The sequence below is a fragment of the Trachypithecus francoisi genome, unplaced genomic scaffold (assembly GCF_009764315.1).
Source record: "Trachypithecus francoisi isolate TF-2019V2 unplaced genomic scaffold, Tfra_2.0 Lachesis_group4, whole genome shotgun sequence".
Classification (NCBI taxonomy): Eukaryota; Metazoa; Chordata; class Mammalia; order Primates; family Cercopithecidae; genus Trachypithecus; species Trachypithecus francoisi.
The window spans coordinates 4,544,694-4,567,317 of record NW_022681469.1 but is presented as its reverse complement, the minus strand read 5'-3'; the positions used below and the strand labels follow the sequence as shown (position 1 = coordinate 4,567,317).

Here is a 22,624-nt window from a genome sequence, read left to right as displayed (position 1 = left end):
ATCACCACCACTCGTGCCATCACCTCCACCATCACCTCCATCACCTCCACAACTTCTACCACCAGCACCCCACCATCACCTCCATCACCACCACCACAACTACCCCAACCATCACCTCCATCACCTCCACAACTTCTACAACTTCCACCACCAGCTCCACCATCACCTCCACAACCACCACCACTATCACCACCACTTGTGCCATCACCTCCACTACCACCATCACTTCCATCACCTCCACAACCTCTACCACCCCCACCTCCACCATCACCTCCACCACCACCACCACCATCACCACTATCACTACCAACCCATCATCACCTCCAGCACCACCACAACTATCACCACCACCCCCACCATCACCTCCACTACCTCTACCACATCCATCACCTCTACAACTTCTACCACCACCAGGTCCAGTATCACCTCCACCACCTCCATCATCTCCACAGCCTCTACCACCACCAGCTCCACCATCAACTCCACCACCTCCATCATCTCCACAATCCCTACTGCCACCACCCCCACCACCACCTCCACCACCACCACCACCACTATCACTATCACCACCACCCCTACCATCGCCTCCACCACCACCACCATCATCACTTCTACTTCCACCACCACCACTGTCACCCCTCACTTGGTCCCAGTTGCTCTCCATTCTGAGGTCTCCTCTGCCTCCTTCCCTATCATAAACAAGCTCTCCTGCCTCACATTTACAATGTCAATAACCTCCCACATTTACAATGACCTGACTTGCCTGTGGTTGCACTTTTAATTAGCAGTAGAACCAGAACTTGAACACAAGTCTCCCATCACCACAGCCTTTGCTCAGTATTGTTTAAGAGCTGTCACACCTACTGCATTTCCCCTTGTGCTTGAACCTTCTTGTGGCACAAAGCTCGTTTGGAGGGTTTGCTGGCAAAACCTCTGTTCTTCCTGCTTTCCTCCCTCAGGGTGTGGCCCATCTGGATGCTGGGGTTGTTCAGACATCCTCAGTGATTCCTAAGTGTGGCCAAGACAGAGAAGCCCTTCTCAGCAGCAGCATTTCACAAATTATAGATAAGCCCAACCCCCCATCCCACCCCTTCCCTGAATCTGCCATCTTACCTAAACATTGTCCTAATCTCTCTTTTGTCTGGGAAGATATATTGTTTTATCTGAATTTGTTTTCCAATTTTTTTGGAAGTGGTCTGGGTGTAAATTACAATTGCATAAATGTGCTCCGTTCCCCTCAGCTGTAGTCCTATCTCTGTTTCCACCTTGTGTGTTAAAGAAATCATCTGGGTACCTAAATACTCAAATGGATTCATCTTAGGGGGCACCAGTTCAAGGAGACTGGCTCCAGCAGACAGCTTTGTTTACAGCCTTATGTTTACAGCATCAGACCAGGGCAGGGTCTTTGTTATTCATTAGGGTGAGAAGCCATTCCCAGTGACTAGGGTGACGGAGAAGCTCCAGACTAGAGAAATGCCAGATCTTTACTGATGCGCTGAAAAGGAAATTCACAAAGTTCCTGTTGATCATGGGATCATTAATAAAAATATCCAGTGCTGTAGGAGGCTGGAAATCTGAGTCACAGCTGTCAGAATAATAAGTTTCTGGTGAAGAAAGTATGTTTTACGTTGTCATGGCCTGTGTTTGAAAGGGCAGCTGGATTGTTCTGAAGACACTGTAAATGCAGGGAATGATTGGCTGTTTGGCAGGCTTACAATGAGCAGGAGGCATCAGAAAAATAAAATGAGATTCTGCCTCTCCATCCTCATCAATAAAACACCTCTGTTAACCGTATCTTCCAGCTAGCAAAACAGTCTTGACATCTGAAATTGTCAGTAAAACACTGAAACACTGGACAAAGTTTGCCAAGGCAGAGTCACTGGGCTGGTGAGCCAGTGCTGGTAAACTCCAAGGGTGTAAGTGACATCTGCAGTTTCTTGCCATGGACCACTGCTAGCAAATTCAGTACATGGATTTCATGGCATCTGCAGGAAAATAAGACTTGGCAAAATTTACCTAGCATCATGTTTTTAAATGTGTTAACATGCATTGAGGCATGAGCAAATATTGAAGAGACAGGTTGAGTCCATGGGTGGGTAGGTGGGTGATGAATAGATGGATGGGTGATGATTGGTTGGGTGGAGGGATGGATTATGAATGGATAAATGCATGATGGATGGGTAGAGGGATAGATAGATGAATAGGTGGATAGATGGATAATGAATGGATGGGTGGATGAATAGATGGATGATGGGTGAGTGGATGGATGGATGATGGGTGGGTGGATGAATAGAGGGATGATGAATATATGGATGGGTGGATGGATGGATGATGGATAGTTGGATGAATTAATGGATAGAGGGATGATGGATGGATGGGTGGCTAGATGGGCAAATGGATAAATGGTTGATGGATATATGGATGGGTGAGAGGAATGAACAGTAGATGGATTGTTGGATGGATGGATGGATGGATGGATGGACAGACTGATGGACAAATAGATAGATGGGTGCTGAGTGTGTGAAAATGAATGGCTGGGAAAAGGACAACATGGCTTACCCCCACCACTCCTATTCACTAGATCTCTTCATGTTCAAAGTATTAAATTGTTGAAAAAGGATGCCACAGTCCCTAAGGTGTGTTCTCTGTGACACCCTCTCGCTTCCTTCTCCCTCATCCTGACAGCTGGCCCTGCATTATAGCCAGCCCTTGAGATGGAAGGGAAAGGCAGCATGGTCTACTCCTACACGGAAAGTGAAATTATGGAAACGGATATCAAATAGTAATTTGTCTTAAGTCGTCACTTTTCTGTTTTGTAGAGTGCACTCTGCCTGCAGATGTTTTCATGCAACTGCGTGTCTGCCCAAGAGCATACTCAAATGTGGAACCGTACACTTTAGTAGAGCAGCACTTGGTATTTAGGATCGTTTCAGTTTGCTCAAGGGTGCCCTCTATTAAAGCACATCATTTTTTAAAATGTCCTCTCTCATAACATTTTTGTGCCCCTGCTCAATCCATGGGGTAAACCTCGCTAAAAATACCAGAGTTAACTGTGGGCCCTTTATTTCATGAGATAAACTGGCTTTGTTCCCCTCGCCCTTTACTGCCACACAACTGTCTGAACAGTTTCCAGGATTTGGAACACAAAGAAGTATCACAGCACATGAATCCCTGTGACAGAGACAATGCTCTATTAATATTTTATGGCAAACAAATGGGCTAGTAAAAATTCATATGCTTCTCACCAGGAAGAGTCACTATATTCTGATTTGAAGGCACCTTTGGCCAGGGATTCATGGAACGTAATAACGTTTTCTCAGCCAGGCTGTGCCATTGCACGTGCTCCCCCACATAATCCATGGCAGTCCCCACCCTGTGCTGAAGTTAGTGGTTTGCCCATCTCTGCACTGTCAGCACCTGGAACCGTGTCTCCCACATGCCAAGCCCTGACCAGATGCGCTTGGATGTATCAGTGCATTGGTAGGCAGATACAGTGCTTTAGAATAAAGAGAGATTTGGTAGCATTTCTTCCAGGAATCTTCGCTTCCTGTTAATATTTTGGTATCATGCTCTTTTTAAAATGGAATTTTGATGATTATTAAAATATGACCATCTATTTTCTGTGATTATCAAAATGCTTCAATATCTCTCTTCATCTTGACAATCAGATAGATGATTGCGTCTTTCAGCACCCAGCTCCAGCCTTGTGTGAAAAAATGATTCCACTTTAAATCCTATTTTCTCCTCTCCTTTAACTGCTACCAAATTTGTCTCTATTCTGAAGCACTTTACCTGCCTATCAGTACATTTACCCATTCAAATAACATTTAGTAAGGGCAGATTTGGGAATGGAGATCTATAGTTAAATAGCGCTTGGAGTTATTCTCCTGTGGTCGCCCACTGCCAGACAGAGGATGGCTCATCTGCAGTCAGTAGTTCTCCACTCGAGCATGCATTGGAATCACCTGGGGCCTTGTTAAGGCAGGACCTGCTTGTCCCCACCCCCAGAGTTTCAGATTCAGTGGGTATAGGTGAAGCCTGGGAGTTTGCCTTTCTTTTTCTTGTTATTTATTTATTTATTTATTTTTGAGTCAGAGTCTCGCTCTGTCGCCCAGGTTGGAGTGCAGTGGCATGATCTTGGCTTACTGTAACCTCCGCCTCCCGGGTTCAAGCAATTCTCCTGCCTCAGCCTCCTGAGTAGCTGGGACTACAGGCAACTGCCACCACGCCCGGCTAATTTTTACATTTTTAGTAAAGACAGAGTTTCACCATGCTGGCCAGGCTGGTCTTGAATTCCTGACCTCAGGAAATCCACCCACCTTGGACTCCCAAAGTTCTAGGACATGCGGGTCCTAACACCTTCCCAGGTGCTACTGGTACAGGAACCACACTATCAGAACCTGACTTACCTCATTAGAGATGGAGGTAAAGACTGTTTCTACCACCTGCTTCTTCCCCTAGTGGCATGGACTTTGCCTGACTTTACCACAAAGGCCTGGCATCCTCGTAGCTGTCCTGCTCTCTCTGGGTGGCCTGACCTCCCTGGACGAGGGTGACAACACTGCCTGTGATTACTGCGGATTCAGGACAGCTCACACAGCACAGGGGCAGGGTCTTCTCTCGTCTCTGCCCATGCTTCCTTCCAGGCAGCAGTGCCTTCTGAGAACAGTCATGGTGGTGCCGATGATGTCCATATATGACACGGGATGTGTCACCCATGCAGACACCAATAGGTTTACAGGGAGCGGCATGGGTCAGTGGGGGGTGGCACTATTGCGGCTCCCTCAGCAGCGGGCAGCCGTTCCCACAGCACAGGAGTCTGTTCTCCCTCCACTTCCCTTTGTGAGGCATTGATGCCTCCCAGCAGACGGACCTGTTCTCATGACTGTGCCCTCTGTTGACACTGAGTGCTCTGGCATTATAACGTTCCTCTAGAGTCTCCCTCTGATCAGTGCTTCCCTTTGTCCCCTCGAGAGACAGTCTTACTCGGGGCATGAGAATTTGACAGGCATCTGCAGGTCCCACGTCTTGGGACAGAACACACATGAGTAGAAGCCCTTCCTTCTGCTTGCTGTTTGTCTCAAGGAACTCCCTGCCTGACCAACCCAGGACTATGAGGAAGAATTGTAAGGCCTGGCCTGGACCATGTGAGGGAGGCAGCAGGAATCAGAAGGGCTGGAAAGGGGCACAGGACAGGCTGACAAACATGGCTTTCTTGGAGGCTATCGGGTCGGAGATGGCTCTTCTCTGCCCTATTTTCATCATTTTCTACAGGGGCAAAGACACCTGGGGAACTGCACAAGGAAAGGGGAGTTTTCGGCTCCAGCTTGAACCACTGGGACTTTCCTGCTTGGAGAAGGTTGCTGCAAGGGGTCCTGTGTGTTTCATTGCCTGTGAGCCTCATGCCCAACATGGAACCTCCTACATGGCATGAACAGTGCATATCCAAGCTCCGACAGCAGCCTCTAGGGAGGGAATTGAGCTACAACTTGCACTGTGAACACGCCGTTCTCCTGGGACAAGAGGCTCTGAGAGAGAGGCCTAGGGCAAGAGTGAGCCAGACCTCGTCCCCAGCTGTGGGGACACTTGCCTGAGGAAAACCTTACCAAACCCCTACCTTCTATAAAATTCAGAAGTCACAGAAGCTTCTCCAAGCAAAGCCCACAGACAGCTCAGCACACCAGAGCCTTTAACACTCAAGCAGCTTTCTGAGAAACACTTCACTGTTAAATCACAGCAACGTACTTGTTCCTTCGTTTTTTTTCAAAAGAACAGAAAAAAAATGAACACTCAGTGTGCTGATATAGATTCTAGTTAGAGGGCAGTCTGGTTTTCGCTTGGTGAGAAAGCCAGCTCAGGTCTTGGTCTCTGTTGAGAATATACGTGAGACCCTTACCTGTCCCAAGTTCATGGGGTCAGTCACCACCATGCGCATCACAGTCAGGCGGGGGTGACTCTGGAGAGCTCCATCCAGGCTCCCTGAACAAAGAGAGCAAACTCTCAGGTCTGCAGCAGATTCTCTGTGTCCTATCACCAGCTCCCTACCTCAGTCCACACACCAGTCTAATCTGATCTTGCCATCTTCATGAAGACTTAATCATTTCCATCCCCTTATGAGATGAATGGGTGGGCATTATTAATTAAATATCCTGCGGCTTCTGTGCCCTTTCCTGCCTTCTTTTCTTTGAATTAAATTTATTTATTGAGGAGCTTGAAAAAATAATCTCATTCTTATGAACTTATTCTGACTGGAAGCATCTAGAGCAGCTGTGATCAGGTGTGTGGGGAAGGACATCTCCGCCCTGTACCAGTGAGTGCTAGCCAGTAGGTTCAGCCTCATTCGGAGGCACTGAAATATTTCTCCATGGCACCATGGGTTTATTCATTGTTGTTGTTAAGTTTTATTTAGTATTGCATATTAGTGCTTAAAAATAAAATAATACGGAAGAGTCTATAGTGAAAAACAACAGTCTCTTCCCTCTCCTTCTAACCCATCCTGCTCCCAGATGGAGATAACTTTTCGCTCTTTTTACACTTTCTCCTGGTATATACCATCATATATGGTAAATCACTAAGCAATATGCACATTTCACTGTTTTAAAATGAAGTTTTATCTCATTTATTATCTTCTTATGACAGACAAGAATTCAGAACTCTTACTTTCCTACCTATTCTACCTCTTCCATTTATATGTGGACTTTATCCTCTATGTCAGTTACCTTTTTACACTTAAATAATATTACAAGTTTTTTCATGTTACATTAACTACAGAGAGGAACTCTTAACTCCCCAATGTGTAAACTGAGATTAGTCTCCCTCCCTTTCCTACAAGTCCCTTTCCTGTCCCTACCACACAGCAACTTCTGCATCTTTGTTTTTACTTTTGCATCATTGAGGTTGATGGCATTTACACTCTGTCCTGTAATCATAACTAAACCTTCCTTACTTTTCCATAGGTTGATTCTAAAACATTAAAATCAATAAATAGCATTTACTTTGTCATAAGTAAGTGATTATCTTTCATGATAGAGCTAAGGAGTGCCCTGTGATTGCAATTCTTTTTGTTTTCCTGGAGTTTTAAATTGCTTTTGTTTTTTTACCTGAAATATTTAATTTTATTACCTCCTCTCTCTCCTTTTTTTAAATTCTCTCAGTTATTCTGTTGCATTGCCCTTTTCCCCAGATCTGTGTCTTTGAGTGCCCTGCAGAGCCCTGGTATTGTCTGGACTACTCTTTCCAACCTCTACACTAAGGCCATCCTGGGACCTCCCCACATTACTCCCTCATGTTGGGGCAACTGTTCCCTAGATCTCGTAGATCACGTGATTTACTCCCTCTTTTGTCTGGAGTGCATTCTCTGGATGATCTACTAATAAAGGAGTGAGGGAAGTAAATTTTCTGAATTCTTGAATACCTAAACTGTCTCTTTTTTCACACGTTTAAAATTTTAGCTGTATGTAGAATTGTAGTGTTTTTATCAACTCTTTATTTGTCAACGCTAGAGGGTATAGCTCCATTGCTTCCAGCATTTTGAGATGCTAAAGATAAACCTGATGTTGGTCTGTGATATGGTTTGGCTATGTCCCCACCCAAGTCTCATCTTGAATTGTAGTTCCCATAACCCCCAAGTGTTGTGGGAGGGATCTTGTGGGAGGTAATTGAATCATGGGGGCAGTTACCCCATGCTGTTCTCTTGATAGTGAACGAGTTCTCATGTGATCTGATGGTTTTATAAGGGGCTTTTTCCCCTTTCCTGGCCTCTTCTCCCTGCCACCACGTGAAGAAGGACAGATTTGCTTTCCCTTCCACCATCATTGTAAGTTTCCTGAGGCTTCTCCAACCCTGCAGAACTGTGAGTCAATTAAACCTCTTTCCTTATAAATTACCCAGTCTCAGGCCATTCTTTATAACAGCATGAGAATAAACTAATACAATGTGATACTTGCTCCTCTGCAAATCACCTTTTTTCTTTCCAAAAGCTTTTTGAATTTTGAAATAATATATCTATGTATGTGTTTTCTTTTCATTTATCACCATTTCATCCACAGACTTTCAATTGTTCCTTCTGTTTGAACTGCATTTCTGAGTCTCATACGATGCTTTGCCTGGAGCTCTGAGTCCCCACAAATCTCTCTGAGGTTTGAGCTCTGCAGGTGTCCAGGATGCTGTGCCCTCCAGCCTGACTCATCCCTCATGACCCTTCTATCTACTTTCTGTCTTCCAGAAACATGAAATCTCTCAACCCTCCCCTGTTGTCTTTATGACTGTAGATATATTTTATTTCTTTATTATCATTGCAATTAGGTTTCTGGAGGGAAAGCAAACTAATGTGATACATCTACTAACTTAAATTGGAGACTTCCAGTGTTTTCTTAATAACCATCTTCTTGTTTAAAAAGTAACCTATGCAGTATAGAAAATAACAATCCCTTGTCATTGCACATCACACTACCCATAGGTAACTACTGTGAGAAATCTGATAAATTATCCTTTGAGATTTCTTTTCTGGAACTATATATTTATTCTTCATTTCTTTGGGTTTTTAAAAAACGATTAAGCCATTTTGCCAACGCCATCGATCATGGAGGTCTTCCTTTCCCTACTGATTTGGAATGACACCTTTATAAAGTATAAAATTATCATACAAACCAGTGTGCATTAAGGATGCCCGTCCACTACTGATGGTTGCATCAGTCAGATGTCAGGTGGTTCCAGAAATATGCTTATTATTAGCAACTTTTAAAAATAAATCCCTTTCCCTATGCTTCCTTTTTAAAACCACCTATCCATTTCTTCTTATATGCAAACTTCAGAATTATTTTATCTGATGCTCTACTGAAAAGAAATTCATTGGTTCACTATTAAAATTAAATTCATTTCTTTAATCAATATTAAGTACTTACCATGTATGAAGCCCTATCTATGGTGCTAAAAATATAGAAATGAATAAGGTGAGTATGGTCTCTGCTGTTATGAAGCTTAAATATAATAAATTCAATTCTTTCCAAACTGATCACCGTTTTAAAAACTTTACCATGTCTTTTCTCTTATTCCAGAAACATAAGTGTTTCTATTCCTTTTTCCTAAATAATATCCTTTTATTTCATCATGTGTAATTCTGCCACCTTTTGTTTTTAGCCTTCTTTTTGCAATTTACTAAATGCTTATGATTCTACAAACTATTTGCCCAGTATTTCTTTATATTATTTTTATCACTTAATTTGAATTTATAATCAAATCAATAATAGTTTAGAACTAGCTATGGATGAACTAATTTTAGAGATTACTTTTTTTTTACATGTTGAGTTTCTAATTTTGAGCCATTAATTTTGAGTTGCCTTCCTAAGTCAGTGTAGAATATATTCAAGTAAAAGATAAGGCCAGGCACAGTGGCTCACACCTGTAATCCCAGCACTTTGGGAGGCCGAGGCTGGAGGATCAGCTGAAGTCAGGAGTTTGAGGCCCGCCTGGCCAACAAGGCAAAACCCCGTCTCTACTAAAAATACAAAAATAAGCCAGGCGTGGTGGTGCATGCCTGTAATCTCAGCTACTCGGAAGACTGAGGCAGGAGAATTGCTTGAACCCAGGAAGCGGAGGTTGCAGTGAGCTGAGATCGTGCTACTGCACTCTAGCCTGGGTGATAGAGTGAGACTCTGCCTCAAAAAACAAAACAAAACAAAAAAAGGTAAAAGATACACTTTAATACAAAAATATATTTGTTGTTTTAAAACACATTGAAATATTAAACATTAAGTATTAGCAATAGACAGAAAGGTGGAGAAGCCTCAGATTAGCCTGAATTTTGATGCTTTATCAAAACTTATTTCCTTATTACAAGATTATTGTGGAATTTCTGTTTTCCTAAAACTCAGAGGTTCTAGCACAACATATTTAGATGTTTCATTATTTTCCCTGGAATGTGGGAAATCCCTTTAGTCTTCACATTCGGGTCTTTTTTCCTACACGAAAGTCTCATCCTTTTTGTCGTTGGTTATCGTGTCTCTAGCCACTCTGATTTCTCTGTGGAAGCACCACTCGTCTCAGCCGGTGGGAAGGCTCATCTTCTTCTTCCTTATGCCTCCGTGTCACCTTCCTCTGCATTCTAGGAGAGCCTCCCACATTTTCCTCAATTTTCCTGACCCAAATTTTTCTCATTTTAGTTTTAGTTTCCTTGCAGCCCCCTCATCTCACTTTTTGATCTCATCTTGGATTTTTAGAATTCTGTTCTCTTTATTTTTAGTGTGACTTCCCTTTTTTTTATTCTGCACCATTTGACCCTTACAGTTCCGCACCCCAGGAAGGAGAGCGCCTCCCACACCTGATACCTGGCCACAGACAAAGGGTGAGAGTCACCTTTGACTCTGCGCTCTGACTTTTTAGGTGCTATTGAGCTCTTCTCCGGTGTAAATCTGGAAGACAGTCTAACCCATATGCATCTGGCATGGATCGTCTGGGCTGAGTTGATATTTTTTTTTCTAACAAAGAAAAATTCTGCCTCTCCGAAGCAGAAATCCCTAGGTAGAAGAAGTGAAGCTGTCCTCACTCCTAATACATTTTCCACTTTTCTTAATTTCAAAGCTGTGAGCCCGGACAGCTGCACAGAGAAGGGGAACAGATCTGACTGGATGGCTGGCGTCAGGACCAAGGCCGAGCCTCACTGCCCGGCTGGCATCAGGACCAAGGATTTTTCTTTGACATTCTAAGTAAATTAGTACACACGAAAAAATTACAATATTCCTTAACACCCATTTAGCAAAAGTTTGGCTTTCCAAATTTGTGGCTGGTGTAAACCCAGCATTTCTGAGGGAAGAATAATACAGTGGGGAAGAGAAAAACCTTTTCCTTCTGCATTCTTATGGCTGGGGCTGTCCTGTTCCCTACAGGGAAGAAACTGGGCAAGACCTTGCCTGGTTTCACCAGTGCCATCTGTTGCAGTTAGAGATTTTCAACATTCATTTCTAATGACACTGGGACTTTTCATCATTTCTGTGTGTCTTTTTAGACATGATAACACAAAGTCAGTAAAGGTTGTCTCCCTCTGCTGGCCAGACACCACTGCCTGCTGGAGACCTCTGTCTGAAGAGTCCACACCGGATGTGGTATGTGTTGTGCTGTTTGTGACACCCAGGCAGACACTCCCCATAAGGAATCAGAACGTCTGACATGAGGCTCAGCCTTGGCCCTGACCCCAGCCGTGCGGTGAGGGTCAGCCTTGGCCCTGACCCCAGCCGTGCGGTGAGGCTCAGCCTTGGCCCTGACCCCAGCCGTGCGGTGAGGCTCAGCCTTGGCCCTGACGCCAGCCGTGCGGTGAGGCTCAGCGTTGGCCCTGACGCCAGCCGTGCGGTGAGGCTCAGCCTTGGCCCTGACCCCAGCCGTGCGGTGAGGCTCAGCCTTGGCCCTGACACCAGCCATCCAGTCAGATCTGTTCCCCTTCTCTGTGCAGCTGTCCGGGCTCACAACTTTGAAATTAAGAAAAGTGGAAAATGTATGAGGAGTGAGGACAGCTTCACTTCTTCTACCCAGGGATTTCTGCTTCGGAGAGGCGTCAGTGAGCAAGTAAATATTTTATTTCCCTTTCCAGCAGCAAAAGTGTGACTACAAACCTTATAGAGCAAAAGAATGTCCTTTTTTCCAAAGCGTCGCTTCCTCGTGAGGTGCCTGCCTTGTCCCCAGAAAGCTGCTAGAACACCCTCCAGACGGCCCTGCTGCTGGTGGTGCTCCACCCTTGTACACTGACTTGATTTTTAGAAAATAACTAAAATGTTTTTGGGGCCGGGTGCAGTGGCTCATGCCTGTCATCCCAGCACTTTGGGAGGTCGAGGTGGGTGGATCACTTGAGGTCAGGAGTTCAAGACCAGCCTGACAACATGGTGAAACCCCATCTCTACTAAAAACACAAAAATTAGCTGGGCGTGCTAGCGGGCGCCTGTAATCCCAGCTATTTGGGAGACTGAGGCATGAGAATCGCTTGAACCCGGGAAGCGGAGGTTGCAGTGGGCTGAGATCATGCCACTGCACTCCAGCCTGGGCAACAGAGCGAGACTCTGTCTAAAAAAACATAAAAAATAAAATGTCTTTGGCACCAGGCGTAGTCATGGATACAACTCACGGACTTAGGAAATGTTGACTAGAGATGAGATGCTGCTATGCGGGTCATGAGGTAGCGTCAAGCTCTCAGGGCACGTCGGCAGAAGGGGCCCAAAAGCTTAATGATAAATGGCAACAGGATTAGAAGAGGCACAGAACTGCCCAAAACGTGAGAATCACGGCTTCCTCACATAGAGGTGGAGCCCTTATGGATGCATGTATGTAAAAAGAAACCTTATTATATAATCTTTATAAATTCCCTAAATAGTGTTTATTGTTTTGGGTTTTTAAAAATATTTCACATTGTATTTCATCACCATAACATCTCTAAGGGCGCCACCAGGCTTTAAAAATTCATATTACACAAATGAAGAAACTGAGGGTTGAAGCACCGTATGAAATTAGTTGTAGAACCAAGGCTTTCTCAGGCCTCTGAGGTGAGCCACATTCTGCCCCTCGACCCAGGGATGACCTACGAGGCAGAGTGGGTCCACATTTAATGGTCCTAATTTTTAGTACAATTATATTTCTCCTCAGTAAAACAGCCTCATATTACAAACTAAGAGAAGGAAGGAAAGAAGGGAGGGAGGGAGAGGGAAGGAAGGGTGGAGAGAGGAGAGGAAGGGAGGGAAGAAAGAGATGATCTGGCACTCACTTTATGTAACTGGACATTTTACTTGGGGCTCTGTATTAGTCAGTTCTCACACTGCTAAAAAACACATACTCAAGGCCGGGCACAGTGGTCCATGCTTGTAGTCCCAGCACTTTGGGAGGCCGAGACTGGCAGATTACTTGAGGTCAGGAATTTGAGACCAGCCTGGCCAACATGGTGAAACCCCATCTCTACTAAAAACACAAAAATTGGCTAGGCATGGTGGCACACATCTGTAATCCCAACTACTTGGGAGGCTGAGGCACGAGAATTGCTTGAACCCAGGAGATGCAGGTTGCAGTGAGCCCAGATTATGCCACTGCACTCCAGCCTGGGGAATAAAGTGAGACTCTGTCTCAAAAAATAATAACAATAAAAATAAATAAATAAAATAAAGACATACTTGAGACTGGGTAATTTAGAAAGAAAAAGGTTTCATGGACTCAGTTCCACATGGCTGTGAGGCCTCACAATCATACTGGAAGACAAAGGAAGAGCAAAGGGGTATCTTATGTGGCCGCAGGCAAGAGAGTGTGCGCAGGGAGACTGCCATCTATAAAACCATCAGATCTCATGAGAACGTACTCCCTACCATGGGAACAGCATGGGGGAAACCACCCCCATTATTCAATTATCTCCACCTGGCCCCGCCCTTGACATGTGGGGATTATTACAACTTAAGGTGAGATTTGGGTGGGGGCATGGCCAAACCATATCAGACTCTGAATAAAGAAACAGTGTGGTTGCTACTTCTAGAAAATAACAAACCACACCAGAGTAACACATCCTCGCCTCCTTCTAAAGCCATGAAGCAGGCTTGTCACTGTGTGTCCATGTTTTGTGGCCACGAGCTTTAAGCAGGAACAGTACCATGGCTCCGTGGGCCGTCTCACTGCTGTTGATGCTGCACACCCCAGCCCCCTGGCTCCATCCCGTCATACTCAGCCTAGTGACATTTCCAGCATGATTTGCTCCAGAGGCATCAAGAGAAGGCTTGCATCCATCTCCTTTTCATTTATAACATTTCACTTCCAAATTAAGAAATAGAAAAACTGAGAATAGTGTGTAGTCATATTTGGCCTAGATGAAGATTATTTGTACAAAAGAACACTATAAAAAGCAGAAAGAGGCATAGGATGAATGAATGTTTCCAACAGTTGAGAACAAAAGCAGCATTCTTCCTAATTAGTATGAAGGACATAAGGGGAAGAAATAGTCATTCCAGGAGACCTTACTTCTTCTTTCTTAATTGCATGCAGATGAAATGTGTTTGCTGAGGGAGTAAGTGCAGGGTTCCCTGTGGCTTCACTACTGCCCCCGATGTGGGTGTTTAATCTGCAACCACAGTCCCCATGTGGCTCTCGCACACGTCCATCCCCACGGCTTCTCTTCAGCATCCTCTAGTGTGGACTCAAAGTCCAGTTAAAACATCATTAAAAAATAAAAGTGTTCCATGTGAAGCAAGAGCTCGGCACAGACCTTGAATTGTATTTAAGGACAAAAGTGAAATACATTTTTTTCTTATGATTGTAAATAATGACTAAATCTCATCATTATACATACCTGTCCCCACCTTTGGGCCGTGAAAGAGCAAAGCAGGACCTTTGGTGAATGTTGCTGGCAGGATGTGCCACCTTTCAGTGCCAGGGCCAGGATGGAGAGCAGGGAGAGAGCATGGCCCCTGTGGACATGCAGGCCAGGCTCTAGGGCAGGCCAGGCTCCAGGGCAGGCCAGTGCGGGGCGCATATTGTGTGAAGAAAAACAACTATGTTTCGGACATCACAGAAATGGAGCAGGTTGAAAGGCATGACAGCTGGATTACAGCTGAGCACCCTTCCTGTGTTCTTGGGTTGTGTGCCTCCTCACCACTCCAGTCCTCAGGGACTCCCCAAGACCACAGTGGGCAGCTGCAGACCTCCCTTCCAGGCCATGCGCCAGCGGCCCCCTGTCTCAGGCCTTCACCGGCTTGCCACTGTTCCTCTTGTTTGCCACATGGTCCTGATTTAGGTCAAGTTATTAAGAACCTTGATTAACAAGTAGGTGCGGGAAATGGGGGAGATGCGGCACTGGAATCTCCTGGTTAACTGAGGCTCCAGCCAAGGCACTTGCTACTTAGTCCTTTCTGTTAAAATAATTATTAAGTGTAGTGAGGTCCCTCTCCCACTGGCCAGGAATTGTCTAGTGAATGTACTGCTGTCTTTAGTGATAAAAGATCTTGTAAGACCACAAAGTAATCATTCTGAACAGTAGATCTCATTATAGATAGAGAAGGGGTGAGTGATTGAACGCGCATTAGCGGGCTTCTAGAACATTCTGGGATTCACCTGGGAACAGTCTTTTTGGGACATTAATTTTCTGAACACTTTCTTCTTCCTCTTAAATGTAAAATTGTATTTTTTAATCTGGTTTTTGGAGGGTTCTGCATGACTGGATGAACTCCCAGAAGTCCCAGTACCCCTTGGGCTAAGTAGAGAGGGACACAGAGCCTATGGTAGTTTCAGGTTTGGGCAGAATCAGGCGCATGACCCTTAAGATATCAAACCAAGTTTGCCTGAAGCCCAGAGCCATGAACCAATTTCCCTAATTAGCTAGAGAGTGTCCCTGGGTATTTTATCTTTAAGGAGGAGGAATTAGAGAATGGAGCCTTCAACAGCCCAGGCTGGGATGCTTTTCACCCTGTGTCACTCTTTGGGGCCTCCGGCCAGCCCTTTTCAGATTCTTTCTCTGTCCTGCCTCCCCGGACCCCTCGCTGTCCTCATCAGGTGGTTAGGTGTGCGTTTGTCTGGTACTGGGGTGTGAAAGACAAGGCATCAGCTGGAGAGACGTGACCTCAAAACCCACGGAGCAGCCCCCCACGCCCCTCACCCCCAGGGCAGCCACACGCAGCGACAGGCAACTCCCAGTGCCTTTGGGTTTATTTAGCACGAGGTAGTGACTGGGCGGCCCCTCAGAGTCCCGCGTCAGTGCAGATTCTTGATAAACCGGATTTCAGAAGCTCGCAGGCTGGCTGTGTCACCACTCGCTCCAGCCCCTGGCTCCCGTGTCCAGGGCTGGGGTCGGCGGTCCCCGGCTTCTGTCGTGCGGGAGTCCTGCCAAGCTACTCATGCTGTGTTTGGCGTTTCCAGGGAGTACTACATCACCATGGTGAAGTGGGCCACCAGCACCAAGGTCGCCGTGACCTGGCTGAACCGGGCGCAGAACGTGTCCATCCTCACCCTCTGCGACGCCACCACGGGGGTCTGCACAAAGGTACGCTGGCTGTGGGGTTGAGGGGGGGAAACGGGTGAAGAACCAATGGCCAGACGCGCCGAGGCGGCGCCAGAGTCGTCTCAGCCCTCGGGCCTGGGACGTGGGGACCGGCCGCCGAGCTGCTGCGGGGCGCCTGCGGCACAGTCCCGGCTCCGGCGTGGCTGCCACCTCGTGGCTGATGCAGGCGCTGCCGCAGACCCGGCCGAACCCACCCGTGAATCGCCAGAGTCACCCCGTGCCTGGCACCTGGACGCCGTCCACAGTTCCCTGAGTGTCGCTCCCTTTATCCGCGCTCACCGCTGTCACCTAAGTGAGCGTCCTCGTTGCAGCTGATGCTCAGAGAGGAGGGGCCCTGCCTTTCCCCAGACCCCGCCGACAGCCTCCCCCAGCGGGCTCCAGGCGTGCGTCCCTCCGCAGGTGCTGGTGGGGCCAGCCGTGTTTCTAGGAGCCTCGGGCTGATTCAGTGTGTCATGAGAGGAGGTAAACGTAGGGGAAAGAAAATTAAAATGCTCAAAGAGTAAACAAAGGAAAAATCAAGTCTAAGAGAGGCCGCCCGGGTGGAGCAGGCAGGCGGCCCACTGAGCTCACCCGTGGGCCATGGGATGGGACCTCCCCACTCCACACTGCTCCATCAGGGCCCCCAAAAGCAGGTCCCCTTGTGGCGAGTTTTGTAAAAATCAAATAAAATCGATTAATACATTCAAGCAGATCTTTCAGAAAGCCCTTTTTGATCTTAAGTTTCTATCTCCCAGCTGAGGGGGCCAAGGCTTGCAGGCTTATTTTCTTGAGATGCTCCTAACACAGCAGCTGTCACTGTGATCCTAAGCACTGTGATTCCTTTCTAAGGTGGTCAGTCTTGCGTGACCTTTTATCTAAGCTGGGGCAGATTCCAGGCTATTCTGATGAGCTTGCTTGAGGGGAAGGAAGGAATGAGAGGATACAAAGCAGGCAGCTAAAAATGGCTTGTAATCTGTAACTTCTCCATGCCCCTGAGCCTTGAGTGTCAGCAGCGGATTCTGCTTCCTGCTATAACCCATGACAGAGGCCTGCTCCAGGGGCCCAGAGGTCCAGTCTGCACAAGCACCAGGCCCACGGCGCCTTCGGATGCCACATGTGTGCTGCACAGCTGGAGTTCGGTGTCTGGGGTTTTGTGTTTCTTTGTTTGCACCTTTCCACAGACCACTGTGAGACCTACTTTTCCTATATGCTTTAGCCCCTTTGAAAGGGTTTCTGGTCCACCAGGAGTGTTACTCAGTGTTCCAGAATGGGATCTGGACATAACGTCCACACATTCTGACTCAGTGTAGCCTGAGGTTCACTGTTAGATGGACACATGCGCAGGCAGTGATGACCGCCCCCTGGTACACACGCCATCTTCCTCCAGAGGGTGCTTTCCCACCACGCGTTTGTCCTTGTTGCTAGGGATAGTGTGGCATTTTCTCATTTGAGGACACTTGTGTTCAGCTCTGAGCCACACACGAGACAAACAGGAGAGCTTGGGATTACCTCCTCCCGGAGCTGCCATGGCAGCCGTGTGATGCTTGTGCAGCCACTGTGTAGGTGAAGCCAAATTGTTTTCTGCACTGTTGGTTGCAGACACAATACATGGGAGAAAAAAAAAAACCCTCTTGTCTAATGCTCTTATTTCATTTCAGAAACACGAGGATGAAAGTGAGGCCTGGCTCCACAGACAGGTAACTACTGCACGTCCGGGTCCCCACCGTCACCTCCACCTGATCCACCCCAGGGCTGGCTCTCAGAGCTTCGACAACCGTAGAACGGCTTCTCAGAGTAAATCACACAGGGCTCCCCAGGCAGAAACAGACGGTGTGCCAGCTCTGCTCACAGTGCCTCCCGTTCTCCAGGGCAGCCCAGAGAGCTCCCAGGGAATCTGAGTTCTAGGGAGGGCCATTTGAAAATCATAGCTCCTCAGAGCGTGCAATGTTTGGCGAGACCTCAGCTTGCAGTTAGATGCCAGCACCTTGGTAAATTGAAAATGAAGAGTCCATCAAAGGTGGCTTGACATAATCTACTATAGTAAAAGGGTGGAAAAGTGGTAGATATCCCTGTTTATTGCCAGGGGTGGTTTTGTTGGTGTCTCATTTGGAGTCACCTCCTCTGTGATTCTGTAAGGCCCATCCTCAGGGACATAACTGCAAACCCTCCTGGGGGAGTCTTCATCCCTAACTCGAATAAAGGAACACACATTAAAACAGACTCTAGGAACTTGAGACCAAAAGAGATCAGGAGAAGCCTAAGCAAATCATTCTGAGACAATTTTTCTAAATTAAACTTGTGCAAAAAGTATCAGTATTTTCTTTCTTCAAGCCTTTTTGTCTCATTCCACACTCTGACACTAAGAAGAATAGGTGAAAAAGCTTTGGAAGCTTCCTGTCTCCTTATTCTTCCTAAGGGGATGAAAATTGTCTTAAAGACTGTGGAGAAAGTCAAACCAGACTTGAGTCTCATGAATTATGGTAGAGACACAGGTATGCTTCTTCATCGATATGGTATATCCTATTTATGGAAAATGACTGAAGCTGGACAAAACTATCATGATGGCTCTCCAAGAACATTCCAGCACTATAGCTGCTGGGCTATTGCTTCTGCCTGCGGAGTCAGGAATATAAATGTCTCAGAAGTCAGAGCCTCATCAGTGGATGGGCTACTCCGAAATGTATCCTGTTTCTGCTCTGTGCCGCTCTTATTCACAAGAGGAATGGCTCCACATGGCCACTTTCATTTTGCATGTCCCAATTTGGGTGCCAAGTTCAAGCCAAGAAGATATTGGGAAGAGGGAAGACTTAGGGAACCCTCACACATTAGCACGCTGGAAATTTCTTGAATGCCAACTGAACCAAATATATAAGCATACATTTCAAAAATAGTATTAGGATGTTCATCTCACATCAGACAAATTGTCAGAGAGATTACAATGAAAGGATCATTTTGTAAACTCCATTATCTATATATCACGTGTTCGGCCAATATTTATGGATCTTACCAGGCACCATGATAGGCTGTGGATTTCAAAAAATAAGTCGACTACTATCACTGAGCCCACGTTGTGGTGTGTGTCAGAATTGTATTCCTTCTTATGGCTGAGTGATATTCCAGAATATGTATGTAGTATATATCCTGGAATATTATACATATATATATGTGTGTGTGTTATATGTATGTATACATATATATACAATATAATACATATACTGGAATATTATTCAGCCATAAGAAGAACTGAAATAGTATTCCAGTATATTCCAGTTTGTTTGTCTGTTGATGGACATTTGGGTAGTGTCTACCTTTTGGCTGTTGTGAATAGCACATCTAATAACAGACACAAAAGGCTACTTTATCGTGCAATTCCATCTATATAAAATATCCAGAATAAATACACTCATAGAAATAGAAAGCTGATCAGTGGTGTCCCAAGGCCGGAGGCAGTATGGAGAGGAACAGGTTAATGAACAGGGGTTTATTTTGGGGTGGTGGAAATGTTTTGGAACTAGATGGAGGTGGTGGCTGCACAGCACTGTGAATAGACTAAATGCCACTCAATTGTTCACTTTTATTAATATGTTTTCTTTAGTGTTATGGGAATTTTAACTTAACCATTTTTTAAAAAATGAATAAGCTAGAGCATGAGCTCTCAAAGATGGTACATCCTAGACGGGGAGATGAGACGTTCGTGTGACACCTATCATGTGGGACACGAAGGTGTTCCTCAGACATTGAGAAGCAGGGCTGAGGTATTAGGGTGTTGGTGGGAGTGGGAGCCGGGAAAAGCATGGTGGGCACGGAGCAGGTGGCCCTATGCCTGGCCCACTTTGTGTTTGAACAGGAGGAGGTGAGGGACATGCTTAAAAGAGCAGACTAACATGATTCTTTGTTGGGGGCAGGGAGGCTGTGGGAAAGCAAGGTGGACATGCCCACTCTGCTTCTCTGTCCCCGTCAAGAGGCATTCTCATGGGGGGAGCTGGCTTCCGGCTGGTCACCTCCGGTTCTGCCCTCTGGATGGACAGCAGAGTACGTGGTCCCGGTTCTGCCCTCTGGATGGACAGCAGAGTACGTGGTCCCTGAGGCTCATGGGGGGCCGTGGTTCTGTCCTCCAGTGCGCACTTCATCAGCTCTGCAGAGTGGCTACAGAGCCAAGGTCGTCAGCAGGACTTTCCTGTATTAGTGTTTGTGTGTCTCATCGTCCATGTGAGAACAGCTACCCAAGTGCAGGGTAAGACAGCCTGAATGGGATTCCGGAAACCAGATCCTTCCAAGCAGAATCCAGTCGACACTTAAAAGGTAGCACGAATTAAAATAATTCTTACTGTTTTCAAATGTAAAGTTTAAAGCATTTACTAAGCACACAGCTAAATTTTAAAAATGGCTGCTTAAACGTATGCAATGCTGTCATGAGTTGGAAACGTAAGGTTCTGTGACAGGTGTGTTTTCCTGGAATGGAGCGTCCCTGGGTCAGATTGGCCCATCAGCTGCAGTTGTGATTGTGACACTGGGTTAGGGGCACCCTGCCCATGGCAGCAGTTGGGAAGCCAGGATGTCTCTGAAGACCCTACAGGTTGTGAGTCTGCACCTATGAAGATCACAGCTCCATGGTCTGTAGGAAGCTTTACTTTCAAATAGTTTCTCATGGCATTGTTTTTTTCATAAGGGAATTCATGGACCCTATTTTTCAAAAATAATCCATAATGTTTCTGCATCCCTCAAGATACTGTGAGATCCTGGAGAACAACTTAGTAGCTTTTTGAGGCTGGACCTGCCACCTGCTGCCAGTGAAGCCATTGACTGCTGCTTCAGACAGAGCCTAAGGGTGTTTTCCTGGGAAGGCTGCGGGCACCAGTGAGGGAGACACATGGAGGCCGCGTGCCCTCTACGCATCCATCTCCAGTGGGTCACAGAAGCTTGACCCAGCTGGCCCAGGAGAGACTGGCATCTGGAAAGTCCTGCAGACCTCAGGGAGACCTGACCTGCTTAGGTCCACCGGTCTTCTGAGGACCCAATGCAAGAACAGAGGTGAGCTGTAGCGAGCCTGCTAATTTTGTGTCATCTGAGCCGTTCGTCTTCCTGTCTTCTCTGCCCAACGCCTTCCTGGAATCCTCAGTACAGTCACCCGTAGAGATTCTGCATGAGCTAAAAAGCAGAGGCAAATGCATGTGTGGCGACCCACCAAGTTCCCTCTCCTCTGGGAATATTTGAGAAACAGGCAATTGCCTCTGCCACATACACACTCTGTCACTGCTGCCCTGACCCTGCAAAGTCAGTCCTGATACAGACCCAGGAGGATCCTCCGCCAGAACCATCTGCATTTGCCGTAGAGCCCCAGAGCCTATTGTTTTGGTTGAAGGATTGGTTCTGTGGATCAATTTCTGACTGTCTTTTGTCTTTAATCGGAATTTTGGTTTTGCGATTTCAAAATTTGGTCTGGAGGGGGGGGTTGGACAAAATTATTATATCTGAACCACGGGGGAAAAAACTGGCAAAAATGCTACAAATGGCTCCCAAAGAAGTTCTCATCAGTCAAAAGGGCTCCTTCGTGAGTGGAGCTGAGGAAACCAGGCATGTGTGTGATAAACTCTGTCATCCAGAGAGACTAGAAACGCTTCCCCCAAAATTAAATGAGAGACAGAGTCAGGATAAAATCCAGGTCCCCTGGTCAACAATCATTACACTTTGTCACTAAAAATACATGTACCACGTGAGACACCGGGTCTCAGAGAGACTCAGAGGCTTCACCTGCGTTCCAGGGAATGTTTCCAAGACAAGGTAGAGATGACGTCACAACGGTGGAGGCTTCTCATTATGAAAACAATGCTTCTGGCCAGAATTAATTATTTATTACATTTATTAAGAGTGTTTTTCTCTGCCAAACATGCAAACATTTACCCCAGAAAACTGAGGGAATATAGCCCTACCCACTCCACAGTTGGCAAATAGAAGTGCATTTTAAAAGCCAAATTAACCGCTGGTTTTCCCATTTTCTCTGCTTTAAAATACCATGCTTCCAACTCTAAATAGAAAAATAAATATTTGCAGATTAAAGGTTTCATTTTATTGCAAATATTCATGAAGATTAAATGTCATTTTAATCACATGTTAGTTTATTTCTCTGGGCATATCATATCTGCATGGGTTCATTCACTGTAGGGAAATGAGTTTTCCTTGTGCCAGCTGGGGTTTATTTACCATTTGTTCTCATCCCTGCGTTTGTGTGAAGCTCCTTGAGTCAGAAAATACATCTCGTAACTAACTAATTGGTGTTCACAGATGGAAACTTTCAAACTTGGGCTTCAGAGAGGCCAAGGTACCGCGGTAGCAAAATCCCTTTCACCCATCAAAGCGACGGCCACCCCGCGGGCTGGTGGAAGGCTGAGCCCCCTGGCTGTTCACTGTCTGGGGACTAGGCAGAGACGGTGGCAACACCTGCCCTAAATCCAACCCGGAACCCTTCCCCCAGGGAAAACTGGGCATGCTGATTCTGTTTCCAGGGAAAAGTGACAGCAGATCCAAGCAAATGTTGTCATCCAGTATGGCCCGAGGTGGAGCAGGTCCCTGGGACTGCCGTCCCTTCCCACCTGCGTTTTAGGATCCATGGTATTTGTCCTTATGTTTCTTTTCTGTTTT

General features: G+C 46.2%; 1 protein-coding gene across 5 annotated transcripts in view; it reads left to right on the top strand.

Moving 5' to 3' along the window:
* The window catches only part of DPP6 (dipeptidyl peptidase like 6), a 1,193,304-nt gene that overhangs the window by 1,068,815 nt on the left and 101,865 nt on the right, over positions 1–22,624 (top strand). For all 5 annotated transcript variants that reach the window (XM_033192337.1, XM_033192339.1, XM_033192336.1 and 2 more), the window contains 2 exons: positions 15,865–15,988; positions 17,644–17,682. In XM_033192337.1, the coding sequence (XP_033048228.1) occupies positions 15,865–15,988; positions 17,644–17,682 (163 nt within the window). The remainder of the gene's footprint in view (positions 1–15,864; positions 15,989–17,643; positions 17,683–22,624) is intronic.